At 36.2% G+C, this 18,786-nt stretch overlaps 1 protein-coding gene across 6 annotated transcripts in view; it reads right to left on the reverse strand.

Moving 5' to 3' along the window:
• Nucleotides 1–650: 650 nt before the first annotated feature.
• Nucleotides 651–18,786, reverse strand: part of LOC110443095 — an 87,273-nt gene continuing 69,137 nt past the window's right edge. For 3 of the 6 annotated variants that reach the window (XM_021487088.1, XM_021487086.1, XM_021487087.1), the window contains 8 exons: nt 17,686–17,700; nt 14,709–14,789; nt 13,591–13,783; nt 11,919–12,061; nt 11,135–11,250; nt 10,633–10,779; nt 6,358–6,457; nt 651–1,442 (listed from right to left, as the gene is read on the reverse strand). In XM_021487088.1, the coding sequence (XP_021342763.1) occupies nt 1,290–1,442; nt 6,358–6,457; nt 10,633–10,779; nt 11,135–11,250; nt 11,919–12,061; nt 13,591–13,783; nt 14,709–14,789; nt 17,686–17,700 (948 nt within the window). In that variant the 3' untranslated portion in view covers nt 651–1,289. Of the gene's footprint in view, nt 1,443–6,357; nt 6,458–6,624; nt 6,716–10,632; nt 10,780–11,134; nt 11,251–11,918; nt 12,062–13,590; nt 13,784–14,708; nt 14,790–17,685; nt 17,701–18,786 lie in introns of those variants that run through there. The other 3 variants (XM_021487090.1, XM_021487089.1, XM_021487091.1) reach the window with 2 other exon arrangements.

Raw genomic sequence — 18,786 nt, forward strand, 5'->3', positions numbered from 1 at the left:
GAAAATCCCAGTAGATTAGTAGGCTGTCCAGTACAGTGACAATCCCAGTATGGAAACAGCAATGTAAGCTGCTTTTGTTTGGATAGCAGTATATATATACTTATTTCAGTATGGTAATGGCATGTTGGCTGATTCCAATACAGAAACAGTAGTATATATATACTTATTTCAGTATGGTAATGGCATGTTGGCTGATTCCAATACAGAAACAGTAGTATATATATACTCATTTCAGTATGGTAATGGAATGTTGGCTGATTCCTGTACAGAAACAGCAGTATATATATACTTATTTCAGTATGGGAATGGAATGTTGGCTGATTCCAGTAAAGAAAAAGCAGTAAAACATGCTTCTTGCTGTAAGATAATTACACACAACGTATTAAGATTATAGTATGGTAATGTACATGTCTCGACAGCTGATTCTCGTACAGTGACAATCCCAGTATGATAGTAGGCTGTCCCGTACAGTGACAATCCCAGGATGGAAACAGCAATGTAAGCTGCTTTTGTTTGGATAGCAGTATATATATTCTTATTTCAGTATGGTAATGGAATTTTGGCTGATTCCAGTACAGAAACAGCAGTACAACATGCTTCTTGCTGTAAGATAATTACACACAACGTATTAAGATTATAGTATGTGTCCCGTACAGTGACAATCCCAGTATGATAGTAGGCTGTCTTGTACAGTGACAATCCCAGTATGATAGTAGGCTGTCCCGTACAGTGACAATCCCAGTATGATAGTAGGCTGTCCCGTACAGTGACAATCCCAGGATGGAAACAGCAATGTAAGCTGCTTTTGTTTGGATAGCAGTATATATATACTTATTTCAGTATGGGAATGGAATGTTGGCTGATTCCAGTACAGACACAGCAGTATATATATACTTATTTCAGTATGGGAATGGAATGTTGGCTGATTCCAGTACAGAAACAGAAGTATATATATATACTTATTTCAGTATGGTAATGGAATGTTGGCTGATTCCAGTACAGAAACAGCAGTACAACATGCTTCTTGCTGTAAGATAATTACACACAACGTATTAAGATTATAGTATGGTAATGTACATGTCTCGACAGCTGATTCCAGTATATATATATATACTGACTTCAAAATGATATCAACACTGAAATAGCTAGAATGGCATATACCGATTCTCTGACAATGATAGAAACAGGATACATGATGATTTTAATCTGATAACAGCTGTGTTGACATTGTTACTGAGATGATACCACAATAAAAGTTATAGAAGAGACAGGTGTGATCTTAGCACCACTTAGGAGGACTGCATGGCCCACTTGGCAAAGGCCTTGACCCCATTCCTAGCCCATTCATTACCAGTGATGCATGACTGTTCAAACATGTCCATATTGGCCAGGCTACAGGCTCCGATATAAGCAGCATGGTAACGATGGGGCGAGGCATGTACCTAAAATAAAAGGAAAATATATTTATTGACACCAATTCACCTTCAAACTATTCTTTCATGATAATTGACAGGAATTTGATATACAAGAGGCTTAAAAGGCCTGTATTGCTCACTTGGATATTTAAGAGATCGTGGTAAAATCTTCTAATTAACAATATTATATTAAGTCTCCAGGGACCGGAGCAAAGCTTATCCTGGTAGCATGATTGTGTTTGTCTCTAAATGCTAAGCATGCAACTGATTGGTTAAAAGATGTGATCTCAACCGTTTCTAAATTAAAACCCAAGGACTACGTCTCCTGGGACTTGAAGGACCACATGGGCAATCAGTATGAGTGTATATTCATCTGTTCATGGTATTGAGCAGTTATAAGGTGGGAATCTCAACTATTTACATGTTATGACCTATGGACTTGGTCCCCAGGGCATGGATTGGACCCAATGTCAATCCTAGTTACATATGTCTGTTAATTTCCAAGGGACCAGCCCTTAGATAATGACCGATGAGGGACCAGCCCCCAGATAATAACCCAGAGACCAGCCCCCAGATAATGACCCAAGGACCAGTCACCAGATAAGGACACAGGGACCGGCCCCCAGATAATGAACCACGGACAAGCCCCAAGATAATGACACAGGGACCAGTCCCAAGATAATGACACAGGGACCAGCCCCCAGATATAAACCCAGGGACCAGCCCCCAGATAATGACACAAGAACCAGCCCCCAGATAATGACACAGGGACCAGCCCCCAGATAATGACACAGGGACCAGCCCCCAGGGTGCCGTTTCACGACGCGTACGTAAAGTTACGGGTACCCGTAAATATTTACGTGCACGTAACTTAGTGCACATAAGTTACGTAGGGGGTGTTTCACGAAACCGTACGTAACTTTTCACATTTACGTACAGGTTTACGTGCACGTAAATTATACCGGAAGTGAATAATCCAACATGATGTGATGATCCTTAGGTTTAAAGCGGTTACAATCTTAACCATTCAATGATTTCTTTAGACTTAACATACGGCGATTCTCATTGGAATATTTCCATTTATGAGGTGGCCAGAACTTTCAGAAGTGGAACTCTCTAGTGTCATAGTTAAACTAATTAGAGCCCCGTAGAACCCGAGGCAGCACATGAGAGTCCGGTACAGCTGGATAGAAGTATTTGAACCGCCCGGGCCTTTTCTTTTGATGTCATGTCATACATGTAGCAACTGTGTATTTTTTTTTTTACATATTTTAACAATATGAATGTAATGATGAAGAAACATATATTCTACAAATCCATACTTGCGAACTCTCCCTATTTTGGATGGAGATTCCCGATTTTGAACCCAGAAATTCAGCATTTTCAACTATTCCTATTTTCTATTATCTGATGATTTCATCTGGAAGAACAACTCAAAAGATGCCACTTATGAGTTATCTAGTTATAGGTAAAAAATATGTATATATACAAAACAATATTATGCCAATTTAGAATTAGAAATATAACAACTGTCAAGTACATGTACAGCTAATATCGCACATGTGACAGTACCACGGAATTAAATTTTAAGTCCGTCACAGTACTTGTACTATTGGGACTATCTGATCGCCAGTTCAATTAAATATTAATAAGTACATTGTTTGTAAAACTCTGATACAACTAAATATTGTTGTAATTTTAGGCATGGAAATATTAATTGTGAGGATTTTTATCATTTCACAAACCCGATGATTTCCAATTCGTATTATTATAGAGGGCACAATAAAACACTGGGCAAATATTACATGTAACTGAAAGTTTACAAACAAAAATAAGCTATTGGATTTGGAGATGCCGCGGACTCTTGGGGTGAACCGGAATCAGTAGTCAAACATAAGCCAATTAATTGTGTAGGTATTGTTATTATAAGGATGCAACACAGTAAAAGTCTATCCTCTTAAAAAAAACAAAGATTGTCAGACTTGCGACGTGTTGTAATAGAAGCACCACAACAATATCACAGCGACAAGATAGCGGATAGTTAAACGTTAAGTTACCTTCAAACATAACTTCCGTCGACTTAAACTTTCTTGCCGTTGCTTTCCCTTTCAACTACTGAATCATTGCATAATCTACATGTACAAAATATTACTCGGAGATGAGGGGTTGTCTAGATCTCAGTGGTAGGGATCAGGTCGGTTGGGGGACAGTTTCACAAAGCGGTACTCGTCGAATGACAATTATATCGGGATCAAATCGTTATAAAACAACCATTTTCTAACATACTTTCATATTTTTTCAATTACAAAAATATTTGCAACAGGTGCGCCAAGGTTTGGTAATGTGAACTCTGGAATACAAAGAAAGGACGGACGAAATGACACAACAGTTCGTGATTTTTTGGGCAGATTATGATCAATTTCTTACTCTTTATTGATATACGTTAGTGACGCGTCATAAGCCTTTCAAGATACGTCATTTCTCCATTGCATCTATCAACATTTTTTCAATAAATTTCATGAATTTGTTTGACATCCGATTTTTATACTTAACGTCCTGCCAGAAAATTACACGTTGTTCTTGCTAGTAGTATTTACATGTACATAATTCTCTAAGGTTCTGTTATTGAGATACCAGTTTTCGTCTCCGTATCAAATTTACTGTTGGCGTCTTTCTAATAGGACACAATGGCCAATTAACTCATTATGATTTAAAAACTAAGAAATGGGTGATAACATTAACCTAATTAACGAAAGCTTTGGATAATTCTGCAGATGTACGCAAAATGTCGTTAAAATGGATCAAACAACGAAGCCAGGGGAAATTATTGGAAAGCCCCCCAGTAAAATAACATACAACCCAATGGGATAATGACGTAACGTTGAAGACTTACATGTACGGCACGTCATTGCATACAACATCTTTCATACATTTCTACACATTTTTCTTTAAATCATCTTAAAGTTAATCGGAAATGTTATAAAAACAAAATTTGATATACCGTGAAATAGAATTTCCCACATTTTTATTTCGTATTAATTTTATACTTTTTCTTAAAATCAGAGACGTATACGTCTCTGTTAAAATGGATAGCAAATTTGCAGAAATTCATTTTTTCTGATATAATCAGGTTAAACATGAAAAACGACCTGCATAGCATAATTATTAAGCTAAATTTTATATTATATCTTCAAAATCAGCTAACGAAATAATATTGCAGTATTTTGAAATAAATATCATCCTTTTTGAAATTAAAATTTCGTTCAATTTCATCACAAAACTCATCATTAAAAATCATGAAATATATCTAGAAATGTATGGAATATATAGCCGTCGCTGTTATCATTTAAGTAAAATATTGGGAAAATACTGTACTTTTGGCCCCTACTTGTGATTTGTTGGTTTAGACACACTCATCCCCTATGTACGTAATGCCCACTGGAGTTTATTTATTTAACACGACACAATACGGCAGCCATTTGTTTCCTTTTATGACGTCTAAACGTAAACTTACGTGTGGTTTACGGCAGGGATTTGTTGGCGTAAGTTACATGAGGGTTTGGGCGTAACTTACGGGTACCCGTAACTTATTTATGTGCACTCGTAACTTATGTGTTCGTCATGAAACGGACCAAAAAACTTACGTACGGTTTACGGGTACCCGTAACTTTAGGTACGCGTCGTGAAACGGCACCCAGATAATGACCCAAGGACCAGTCACCAGATAAGGACCCAAGGACCAGTCACCAGATAATGACCCATGGACCAACCCCCAGATAATGACCCATGGACCAACCCCCAGATAATTACACAGGGACCAGTCCCCAGATAATGACACAGGGACCAGCCGCCAGATAATGACACAGGGACCAGTCCCCATATAATGACACAGGGACCAGCCCCCAGATAATGACCCAAGGACCAGTCACCAGATAATGACCCATGGACCAACCCCCAGATAATGACCCATGGACCAACTCCCAGATAATGACACAGGAACCAGTCCCCAGATAATGACACAGGGACCAGCCCCCAGATAATGACCCAAGGACCAGCCCCCAGATAATGACCCAGGGACCAGTCCCCAGATAATGACACAGGGACAAGCCCCCAGATAATGACACAGGGACCAGTCACCAGATAATGACACAGGGACCAGCCCCCAGATAATGACACAGGGACCAGCCCCCAGATAATGACCCAAGGACCAGTCACCAGATAATGACCCATGGACCAACCCCCAGATAATGACCCAAGGACCAGTCACCAGGTAAGGACACAGGTACCAGCCCCCAGATAATGACCCACGGACCAGCCTCCAGATAATGACACAAGGACCAGCCCCCAGATAATGACACAGGTACTAGCCCAAAGTAAAACAAATTGTTATATTTACATTTGTGCTGCAACTCACTATATGAACACCACCAGCAGAAATGCATTTCATCGAGTATGAAAGCAAAAACTCTCGTGACGTTACACATGGTTTACTTACGACGTCACAGATTTATCCTTTTCAATGAGGGTCTTGTTGCTTTGCTTCGAATAACATGGAGAATGCTCTTGCATCAAACGTGCAAATGACTATGGTTAATTAGTGGTGCCAATGTCATTTAAAGGACGACGCATATATAAAATGCAGTAAATAAATAAATATTTTAAGAGCCAATAAATAAAATTAAACAATTGTGCTATAGTAAAAATGTAAATATAAGGATTGAACGGCATTTTAAAAATTTTCATGCAATATGGATTTAACCGATTTGTGTTCATACCGGTATGAAAATTTAAAAAACACTGTTCAATCACTATATGAAAACTACAAGAACATGATGTAACTCTTTCCCAATATTTTATATCTGGAAACAAACATATTAATCTTTGACATAAAGAAAAGTTATAATGAGAGTCTATGTGATTATAACTTGTCTATTTGTGTTACCTCAACAATAACTGATGGAGGAGCCAGTTTAATGAGCTCCTTCTGAAGGCGTTCAGCAAATCCAGGCATCATGGTGACGCCTCCACTCAGGTAGATAGCCCTGTGGACGAAACCAGCCATTAGTGATTAAAGAAATAAACATCAAATCTAGGCATCATGATGACGCCTCCACTCAGGTAGATAGCCCTGTGGATGAAACCAGCCATTAGTGATTAAAGAAATAAACATCAAATCTAGGCATCATGATGACGCCTCCACTCAGTTAGATAGTCCTGTGGACGAAACCAGCCATTAGTGATTAAAGAAATAAACATCAAATCCAGGCATCATGGTGACGCCTCCACTCAGGTAGATAGCCCTGTGGACGAAACCAGCCATAAGTGACCAAAAGAAAAAAACAGCAAACTTCATAACAGTGACAACAAGAATACACTCACATCCTACCATGTATACCATATATATATATACCGACTAGAAGTGTTTTTATTTACTAGGTTTAAGGATGCCAGCTCCACAGAATGTTTGATCTCACAACACTGTTGTTGATTACATTTCATTCATCTTTATATTTTTCATAATAAAAGTATAGCAAGGTATGTTTTCTTATCAGAAATGATTTAACAATAATATAGATAAACTGCAAAATACATCTTCCAGTACTTAGTGAGAGTTTTTGGCAGTGGTACAAGGATCCTTAACTATAGATATTACATACGTTGGGGTACATTGTTAACCTGTTACAGTCAGTGGTACAAGGATCCTTAACTATAGATATTACATACGTTGGGGTACATTGTTAACCTGTTACAGTCAGTGGTACAAGGATCCTTAACTATAGATATTACATACGCTGGGGTACATTGTTAACCTGTTACAGTCAGTGGTACAAGGATCCTTAACTATAGATATTACATACGCTGGGGTACATTGTTAACCTGTTACAGTCAGTGGTACAAGGATCCTTAACTATAGATATTACATACGCTGGGGTACATTGTTAACCTGTTACAGTCAGTGGTACAAGGATCCTTAACTATAGATATTACATACGCTGGGGTACATTGTTAACCTGTTACAGTCAGTGGTACAAGGATCCTTAACTATAGATATTACATACGCTGGGGTACATTGTTAACCTGTTACAGTCAGTGGTACAAGGATCCTTAACTATAGATATTACATACGCTGGGGTACATTGTTAACCTGTTACAGTCAGTGGTACAAGGATCCTTAACTATAGATATTACATACGCTGGGGTACATTGTTAACCTGTTACAGTCAGTGGTACAAGGATCCTTAACTATAGATATTACATACGCTGGGGTACATTGTTAACCTGTTACAGTCAGTGGTACAAGGATCCTTAACTATAGATATTACATACGCTGGGGTACATTGTTAACCTGTTACAGTCAGTGGTACAAGGATCCTTAACTATAGATATTACATACGCTGGGGTACATTGTTAACCTGTTACAGTCAGTGGTACAAGGATCCTTAACTATAGATATTACATACGCTGGGGTACATTGTTAACCTGTTACAGTCAGTGGTACAAGGATCCTTAACTATAGATATTACATACGCTGGGGTACATTGTTAACCTGTTACAGTCAGTGGTACAAGGATCCTTAACTATAGATATTACATACGCTGGGGTACATTGTTAACCTGTTACAGTCAGTGGTACAAGGATCCTTAACTATAGATATTACATACGCTGGGGTACATTGTTAACCTGTTACAGTCAGTGGTACAAGGATCCTTAACTATAGATATTACATACGCTGGGGTACATTGTTAACCTGTTACAGTCAGTGGTACAAGGATCCTTAACTATAGATATTACATACGCTGGGGTACATTGTTAACCTGTTACAGTCAGTGGTACAAGGATCCTTAACTATAGATATTACATACGCTGGGGTACATTGTTAACCTGTTACAGTCAGTGGTACAAGGATCCTTAACTATAGATATTACATACGCTGGGGTACATTGTTAACCTGTTACAGTCAGTGGTACAAGGATCCTTAACTATAGATATTACATACGCTGGGGTACATTGTTAACCTGTTACAGTCAGTGGTACAAGGATCCTTAACTATAGATATTACATACGCTGGGGTACATTGTTAACCTGTTACAGTCAGTGGTACAAGGATCCTTAACTATAGATATTACATACGCTGGGGTACATTGTTAACCTGTTACAGTCAGTGGTACAAGGATCCTTAACTATAGATATTACATACGCTGGGGTACATTGTTAACCTGTTACAGTCACTGGTACAAGGATCCTTAACTATAGATATTACATACGCTGGGGTACATTGTTAACCTGTTACAGTCAGTGGAATCCACTGTTTAGTCACTTCAGGAATACACTCACACAAACACCGGAGAGAGAATTGTGAATTTAGAAATTACTAAGATACAATAATTTTACAGTCATAGGCATTACAAATGTTTACCTGCATAAACAAACAGATGACATTCAATGGTACATGGAAAGCAATTTTTCAATTTCACCTTCATTGACATTGGGAGTCTCAACCATAATACATCAAGGTCAAAATACTTCCTGAAGCTCTTAATTGATGATGGCGCTTAATCATATATGACTACCTTTACATAATTATGTTTGTGCTGTCTCGTGGGTTGTTTACTTTACATATATTTGCAGCAGTCTATGAAATATTCATCTGTACATGTTTATGGCAGTTTAGCTGAAGTTTACCTATACAAATGTTTGTGACGGTTTACCTGCTATTTACCTGTACATGCGGTAAGTGATTTACCTGCTATTTTCCTGTACATATGTTTACAGCTATTAACCTGACATTAACCTGTACATGTGTTTACAGCGGTTTTCCTGCCATTTACCTGTACATATGTTTACAGCTATTTACCTGATATTTACCTGTACATATGTTTGGGGTGGTTTACCTGCCATTTATACCAGTAATAATAACACAAACGACAATACTTGTTTCCTCTGAATCTATTACAAAAAACTTGCAACATTTAACTTTACATGTTTATATACATACAACATACATATTATACATACAATCTAAAAAATCCCTATCTCTACTTGGATTGAAGATTATCTCAGCTGCTCTTGATCAGAAATGTTGTGTAACATAGAATTTGATATAGATGGTCAGCGGAGGCTAACCAGGGTGCAGAATTGCTCTGCAGTGCTGGGCAGAATTGCTCTGTAGTGATCAGTAGATGACAAATCAAGCAGCAGTGTACTATGATCTTGTAATGCATAAATTCCACAGAGTTGGAAAATCTACGAAGGTAGAAGTTTCACAGTACCCACAGGGATGTTGGTACTGCCACAACGAGGGCTGTGGAACTCGGTGAAATTATATGATTCTGTCCTTCTGCTTGACATATTTAAATTCCTTGCTTCAATCTCAAAGAGTTGTAACATCTACGAGGGTAAAAGTTACTCAGTATACATGAAGGCATACTGCCACAACGAGGGCTGTGGAACTCTCTGAAACTGATTGAGAATGTTGCACAGAAGTTTATTAATTGGGAAATTCATTGTAAGAATGATGTCCAAAATTTCAGGTGCGAAAAAATGTCTGTGAGCAGCTGATAATCCCCAAGTAATTAAACTACAATTTACCTGAACATGTGTTAACAGCAGTTTACCTGATATTTACCTGTACATTTATGTGACAGTCTAAGTGACATACCTGTACACATTTTTGGGGTGGTTTACCTGCCATTTACCTGCACATTTAAATAAAGCAGTTTACCTGCCATTTACCTGTACATGTGTTTGCGGCTGTCTACCCGACATCAACCTGTTCATATGTTTGCAACTGTCTACCTGACATTTACCTGTACACATGTTTGCAGTTGTTTACCTGACATTTACCTGTACATGTGTTTGCGGTTGTTAACCCGACATTTACCTGTACATGTGTTTGTGACTGTCTATCTAACATTTACCTGTACATGAGTTTGCGACTGTCTAACCGACATTTACCTGTACACGAGTTTGCGACTGTCTATCTAACATTTACCTGTACATGTGTTTGCGGTTGTTTACCTGACATTTACCTGTACATGAGTTTGAGGTTGTTTACCTGACATTTACCTGTATCTAATTTGTGACTGTCTACTCGACTTTTACAGCTGTCTACCTGACATTTACCTGTACATATGTTTGCGACTGTCTACCTGACATTTACCTGTATATATTTTGTGACTGTCTACCCGACTTTTACAGCTGTCTACCTGACATTTACCTGTACATGTGTTTGCGGCTGTCTATGGGACAGAATTGTATGGCCTTGAACACCAGGTTATGGACACAGGGGTAGTCCATGCCCCACAGATCCGTGTTGAAGAAGCCCTCTGGACTATGGTAACAGCTGCGGTCATGGGTCACCGTCCTGTTGTCATGGAAACAATGTTGTTTACATAAATGGATACCAAATAAGCCTTAATACTTAAAATATAGTACTGTAAAACATTTCAATAAATTTTAACTAACCTTTCTTTTAATATTTTTTCAAACTGCTTTTTTATTTTTGAAATACATTTCTACTCTATTTGGATTCTATGAAACTAACAAATATAGCCAGTTTCATTTGCCCTTGACATTGCTTAAGTTACCCTTTGGGCCTCGGTAACTTCAGCACATAAAATGAAGTCACATCAATTAATTTACACTAACTATGTTGGATACAATCCACAGGTTTTCTTTACAGTACAATGTATGCTGAAGGTTCAATGGAAATACTGTACCTGTGGGAGCCCTCTGGTAGATCGTACTTGTCTAGGAAGACTGTAGACTGACAGCTCTCCGGGTCACTGACACACTTCTTCTCTCTGTCATCGTAGTCTTCAGCCACGTAGCACGACTGTGGAAACAGTAGGATCAAGGTAAATTCTCATTTCTACATCTAGATTCACATTTCACAGGAGATTTATGTACATTTCTCCTACACTTCACATGTTCCTACCCATTTTAGGTAGGGATGATTATATATTTTCCCTAGGTAGGGAAAGACAACTCACATATGTCCCTATTTACATGTCCACTGCCCGTTCCTCTATAAGCATTACCATAAGACATTACATAAGACATTACCATAAGACGTTACATAAGACATTACCATAAGACGTTACATAAGACATTACCATAAGACTTTACATAAGATGTTACATAAGACATTACCATAAGACATTACATACGACATTACCATAAGACTTTACCATAAGACATTACCATAAGACATTACCATAAGACGTTACATAAGACATTACCATAAGACATTACCATAAGACGTTACATAAGACATTACCATAAGACATTACCATAAAATGTTACCATAAGACATTACCATAAGACTTTACCATAAGACATTACCATAAGACGTTACCATAAGACATTACATAAGACATTACAATAAGACTTTACCATAAGACATTACATAAGACATTACCATAAGACATTACCGTAAGACGTTACCATAAGACGTTAAATCTCCTACCATGCAGTACAACAAAAGTGGCTGTGACAAGTTACCTGCTCCATGATGTGTCGTACAATCAGCTGCTCCACTGGTGTCACAAACACGTACTTGTTCTCTGTTAGGGAATTGTTCAGGCAATCCTCGACCTTTTGACCTCCGTAGGACTGGCGAGAAACTCCACCCTCAATTACATAACCTGTATACAACATTTATTGATAAAGTGTTATTTCAGCATTTCTTTTTTTAAATGTTCATTTATTCACCTAATGAAAATGTAATACTTATATGTAATAACTACGCGTATATATAATGAGAAGAAAACAAAAGTGGAATTCATTAAACCTGAACCCTCCAAACTGTCATTTCATGGTAAAATAAAGTGACCTCAATTTCATTTTGAATTTCAAGATATGCACTTCATATATGTGGTTACTTTCTATACATATAATACACTGCAGATTTTATATTCTACAATTATCTAGAGCTCTGCTATCCGGACGGTCTTCACTATACAGCCACTTAAGTCCGGTAATGAAAGTACTTGTAGCTGAGTGTTTGGAGCTAGTTCTATTGTCAGTAACACAAATAAAGTGACAATAAGACACAACATTACAAATCAAACTTTTATATTAGATCTGTCTGACAACTAAAAACATAACATTACAAATTAAATTTTTATATTAGATCTGTCTGACAACTAAAAACATAACATTACAAATTAAATTTTTATATTAGATCTGTCTGACAACTAAAAACATAACATTACAAATTTAACTTTTATATTAAATCTGTCTGACAACTAAAAACATAACATTACAAATTTAACTTTTATATTAGATCTGTCTGACAACTAAACCCATAACATTACAAATTAAACTTTTATATGAGATCTGTCTGCGACTAAAAACATAACATTACAAATTAAACTTTTATATTAGATCTGTCTGACAGCTAAAAACATTACATTACAAATTAAACTTTTATATTAGATCTGTCTGACAACCAAAAACATAACATTACAAATTAAATTTTTATATTAGATCTGTCTGACAACTAGAAACATAACATTACAAATTTAACTTTTATATTAGACCTGTCTGACAACTAAACCCATAACATTACAAATTAAACTTTTACATTAGATCTGTCTTGACAACTAAAAACATAACATTACAAATTTAACTTTTATATTAGATCTGTCTGACAAATTAAAAACATAACATTACAAATTTAACTTTTATATTAGACCTGTCTGACAACTAAACCCATAACATTACAAATTAAACTTTTACATTAGATCTGTCTTGACAACTAAAAACATAACATTACAAATTTAACTTTTAAATTAGATCTGTCTGACAACTAAAAACATAACATTACAAATTGAACTTTTATATTAGATCTGTCTGACAACTAAAAACATAACATTACAAATTTAATTTTTTATATTAGATCTGTCTGACAACTAAAAACATAACATTACAAATTGAACTTTTATATTAGATCTGTCTGACAACTAAAAACATAACATTACAAATTAAACTTTTATATTAGATCTGTTTGACAACTAAAAACATAACATTACAAATTTAATTTTTATATTAGATCAGTCTGACAACTAAAAACATAATATTACAAATTTAACTTTTATATTAGATCTGTCTGACAACTAGTTATCAATATTATTACATTGTTATCGGTTTTATTTCACGGTAAACCACTGACCATCACATATGGGCAGGATCTCCATGCGCTGACCGATGTCCACCAATATGCCGGAAGTTTTCTGATAGGAGTAAAGAGCCAGTAGGGACTGCATCACCATACATACCCCCTTAACTTGGAACTGACCAACGAGAATCTCAAACAGTGCAGCCTTCAGCTGGTCAGCCAGGTTCTGAGGTGTACTCATCATGATCTGAGGTCAGAGGTCATATTTTTTATTAAGGCAATCATTTAAAATTTCAATGATAAACTGGTATAGACTAGATCAACAAGTTTCCCAATTCACTGTTTTCACTGTTTCATGGTATATAGAACTGTTGTGGACAATAGAATACTTTTTTTTCTGTCAGAACAGGAGGAACTGGTCCACATGATTTTAATGAAGGTATCATATGGATGTTGTGGCTTGCTTGATATTTTTCAGGAAGGATTGGTCGTCAACAGTTGGTCTTCTGTATTGTAGTTATGGCCATTCCATACAAACAGAAACAACTATTAAGCATTTGAATTTCATTTTCCAAAAATACGTTTTTTTTCTCCCAATGAGGAAACTGAAGAAATGTTTTTTTTCTATGATGTTGAATTCAGGATTAAAACAGTGAAATATCATAACAGTCTCTTTTGACAATGTTGTGCTATCATACCTACCCAGTTCTGAGAAGGAACAGTGTTTTGGTGCCCTATACAGAAGTGATAAGGGCTAGTGTTGTGCTATCATACCTACCCAATTCTGAGAAGGAACAGTGTTTTGGTGCCCTAAACAGAAGTGATAAGGGCCAGTGTTGTGCTATCATACCTACCCAGTTCTGAGAAGGAACAGTGTTTTGGTGCCCTAAACAGAAGTGATAAGGTCCAGTGTTGTGCTATCATACCTACCCAGTTCTGAGAAGGAACAGGGTTTTGGTGCCCTATACAGAAGTGATAAGGGCCAGTGTTATGCTATCATACCTACCCAGTTCTGAGAAGGAACAGTGTTTTGGTGCCCTATCCAGAAGTGATAAGGGCTAGTGTTGTGCTATCATAACTACCCAATTCTGAGAAGGAACAGTGTTTTGGTGCCCTATACAGAAGTGATAAGGGCCAGTGTTGTCACTATGAAGGCCGGGGCTGATACTTACCCAGTATTTTGAAGGGTCAATGTTCAGGTCAGTAAATATTTTCTGTAAGACAGCCGGCATCACCTCAGTGTCAACATTGAACTGAAATCAGACAGAGAGAATGATGTAAGTTATCTCCCTTTGACTAAACTATGTCTGCTCTCAGAATGTTTTCCCTGTGTGCAAATCATAATCATTGATTATTAAAGGACACAAATGTCAAAATATTGTCGACAAGTTATTTAAGTACACAAATTGTGATGACTTGTCGTTAAAAGTATACAAATTGAAATCATAACCGTCCTTGGAACAACTTTCAAGGACAACATAGAATTAAATCGCAAAATACTTAGACATACATTGACCGGTACCACAGATGTTGCATTTAATTTGTCCAAAAGAATTGGCAGGACACATTAGTTTCTGTTAACCAGACATCTGTCCCAAAAGTTTCTTCATATGTAAATGTACGAAAAATAAATCGTGAATATAATATTTATACATGTATATTCTTTTTCAACTGTCTGTTTAACAGACAAAAATCCTACAAACAAACGTTTTGCTAAGACGCTAATTATGTATTCTAATCCTACAGCCACCAATTAAATTTACAATAAAAGAAAACTAACTTAACAAGGAAAACAGCATTTAAAAAACATCATGTGCAAAGTGTTTAAGAAATAAGCACATTTTCGTTTTTTGTGTAATTTATGGAGTGTTTTTATTTAAAACCGTGATCATTTCCAAAAGGTATCCCTTCAACAGCGGTTTATTTTACAGTATTGTCTAACCCACATCTACATGGGGGTTCAAATAGAATCAAATTCTCTAAAACGCACGGCAAAACAGGACAATTATGATATACATAATTCAGTTACTGTTATTTAAGGTAACAAAGGGAGGTAGCTTTATTTAACATGTTACAGTTAATGCAGAAAATAAAGCGTTATAATATCCCATCACGTGACATCCGTTTTGCCAGGGCACGTGTTTAAAAAATAAATAAATGTGGCAACATTATCCTGTAACAGAAGCGACAGGTTTTACGCTAATTAAGTAAGATTAAGTTGACGAGTTACTTGTTATCCGACACTTTTGCTGCAGGTATCAGATCGTTAACTGTGAAAGCACAATGTCAACTGAAAATCTGAATCTGGTAAAAAAGATTTCTGTACATTTCTGTAAATAACCCTTCTAGTAATCTATAGAGAAAGCTATAATTCTCTCTCATCTGTCACTGATTATCACATTTTATTTCTTATCAAATCAATACTCCAATAGCTTTATTTCATAAAGGTGTGATATACTTTATACTGGAAACACGTTCACCTGTCCTGCAGATTACAAATATACAACTGGATTTTGTTCATTAATTATTTCATATGTACACACATATATATAAATTAACATTTTACAGTTAAGCTATTATAATTGGTTTACATTCACATTTTTATTTTATATTTTATAAACTGTACTATAAATCACAGACTTTGGGATTTTGTGTGACACATATAATATGATATTTCTGTAACGAATGTGCAACGAGGGAACACAGCTCTGAAAAGGAACGAATTGAGGTAAGAAGCAAAAAGCAAGCAAAAGGAGTTTCTATAGAAACAAAGGAGAGTTCCACTGTCAGAGTGGTGAAACATACTGGCCGTTTCTAACTATCATCTAAACAAATTTCCACCACCATCGTTCTACCTACACATCAAAACATCTAGAAACACCAACTTCTACAGGTATAATTCTTCAAATAAGACATCATGCCATACAATTCCCCGACTGTTTCAGCTTTGAATTTTATAAGGCTATAACACATCAGAACACCCTGCTTTGTGATACCCCTCATTTAGATATGTACTGCCAAAGTCAATCTTATTAATGGTGTGAACAAACCTCATCTTCAAGAAATTGCTATCCATATTCTATAATAAGCACTCATAAGCTTTTCAAGCATTCTTGGGAATTAATTACATAAAAAATAGTGACTTCACATACCTGCTAACCCTCCCTATTTAGGAGAGAGACTTCTGATTTTGGACCCTAAAATTTAGTTTTTTAAACCAGTGAATTTGATATACAATTCCTTTATTCTAAGATATAATTATTTCATCTGAAAGAACAACTCACAATACTTTATTGTAAAGGATTACTTTGTCTATAGAAGGTAATAAACACATTTTATGTAGGTTTTAATTTTAAGCATGCAGAATCTCCCCCATGGAAGTTTCAATAAGTTGGCAAGTATGACGTCAGATTTATAAACATATGCCAAAATTCGTCCACAGTTCCGGGTGAAAAATCACACTTACACTTATTTACGTAAAATAAGCATAAGTGTGATTTTCACCTAAGACCCAGGATGATCAAAACTTTTAGTGGAAACAATTTGATATGTCTAATATATTAGTTGATCTGTAAGTAAACCCAAATAAAGTCAGTCAAGGTTTTGTGTAAAGTTGTGGGGTGATTGAAACAAAAACAGCAAAAGTTTTAATCAAAATAAATATAATTAGATAAAAAGAGACTTGGAGCTACTGGAACCAGACACTTTTGGATCTAAGGGGGGCCAATCACTGGGGAGGTGAGCACAGCATTATACCTACCTCAGGTGACCAAAGGATGCATGTGTTTCAATGAATAGAGGTTGGAGGAGGAGGAGGAGGAGGAGGAGGAGGAGGAGAAGTGTCATTGTCCATCATTATCAGCTTAACTTTGTGGGGTGTGCGATAAACAAGTTGTAGTAAAAACAATTAAAGAATATCAAATCCAAAAAATCAAATACTAAAACGAAGTAAGACAGAATCAAAACTCATGATTACCGAAGAGCTGTATATGTTAGAAACACAAACAAGTGTGTGTGATTGGGCGTTAGTAATAAGCAAGGCATACAACAACCACAACAACAACATCATGCAAATGAGGATGACAAGGGGAGGTAACAACAGGAATAAGTGCACCACTAGGTGGTAGCACTGTGTAGGGGAGAACTTACTGCCTTCATATGATCCTGTGAAATGTAAAATGGACACAAACAAGTCAGCATCAGTGTACATAGCTATAGTAGCAGTGTTCACAATCTTGTTGGCTCACCAAAATTATAACTTCATCACTGACAGAACAGTTATCACTGTAAATAATAAAATCACTTTAACTTTTTATTAACTTAAAGAAGCAAAATAAGGCGATTCATTGTTTCAAAATGGCCAACAAGACCCTGAAGCAAAGTCTCCAACTGCTTGTGTTAGGAGTATAGTATTTCATGCAATAATACAATATGGTAGAGATTATGTATGATACGCTCCTAAAACTCACTGTGTTGATCAAATGACATTTCTAAACGCCCGACTTTCGTACATAGTTTCCAGTATCAACAGAGGTAATGAATGTCTTGTTTACTGGTGGCTAATTGAAAAAGAATATCTACTCAATCATATGATATTTTTCTTTCTTAACATTTCTTTAATTCTAAAATTGTACAGCTGTCAGAATTTGCAATAAAACTTAAACAAACACTCACTATACAGTTATACAATCCAAAAGAAGAAACCACTCAAAAGTTACAATCTAGGAAATATAACATTAAATAAATCTTTTTTTAAAGTCATGGATCATTGAAAATTCTACAGTTTGTAACTAAACAGATCAGGCAATGTGGTCCAACCCATCTTACAGGTTACTGTCATAGGATGGTAAACCTCAAGTCTTGTGATGTAAACCACACAAGTACTGTTAACAAACCCAGTGATGTTAATAAACCTAGTGAATCAACAAACCCAATAATAGTAACAAACCCAGTAATGTTAACAATCCTAGTGAATCAACAAACCCACTAATAGTAACAAACCCAGTAATGTAAAAAAACTAGTGAATTAACAAACCCACTACTAGTAACAAACCCAGTAATGTTAAACAAGAGGCCCATGGGCCTAAACGGTCACCTGAGTCTACAGTATTTATTTTTGTTGTTGAAATATGTACCAATTTGAGTAAAAAATAGTATAATGTTAACTTAACTTTGTCAGGACCATGAGCTGATCATTCCTAGACCAATTTTAAGTGAGATCGGCCTATTAGAACTTAGTAGCAAAATAGC

This window comes from Mizuhopecten yessoensis, unplaced genomic scaffold, assembly GCF_002113885.1.
Source record: "Mizuhopecten yessoensis strain PY_sf001 unplaced genomic scaffold, ASM211388v2 scaffold716325, whole genome shotgun sequence".
Lineage (NCBI taxonomy): Eukaryota > Metazoa > Mollusca > Bivalvia > Pectinida > Pectinidae > Mizuhopecten > Mizuhopecten yessoensis.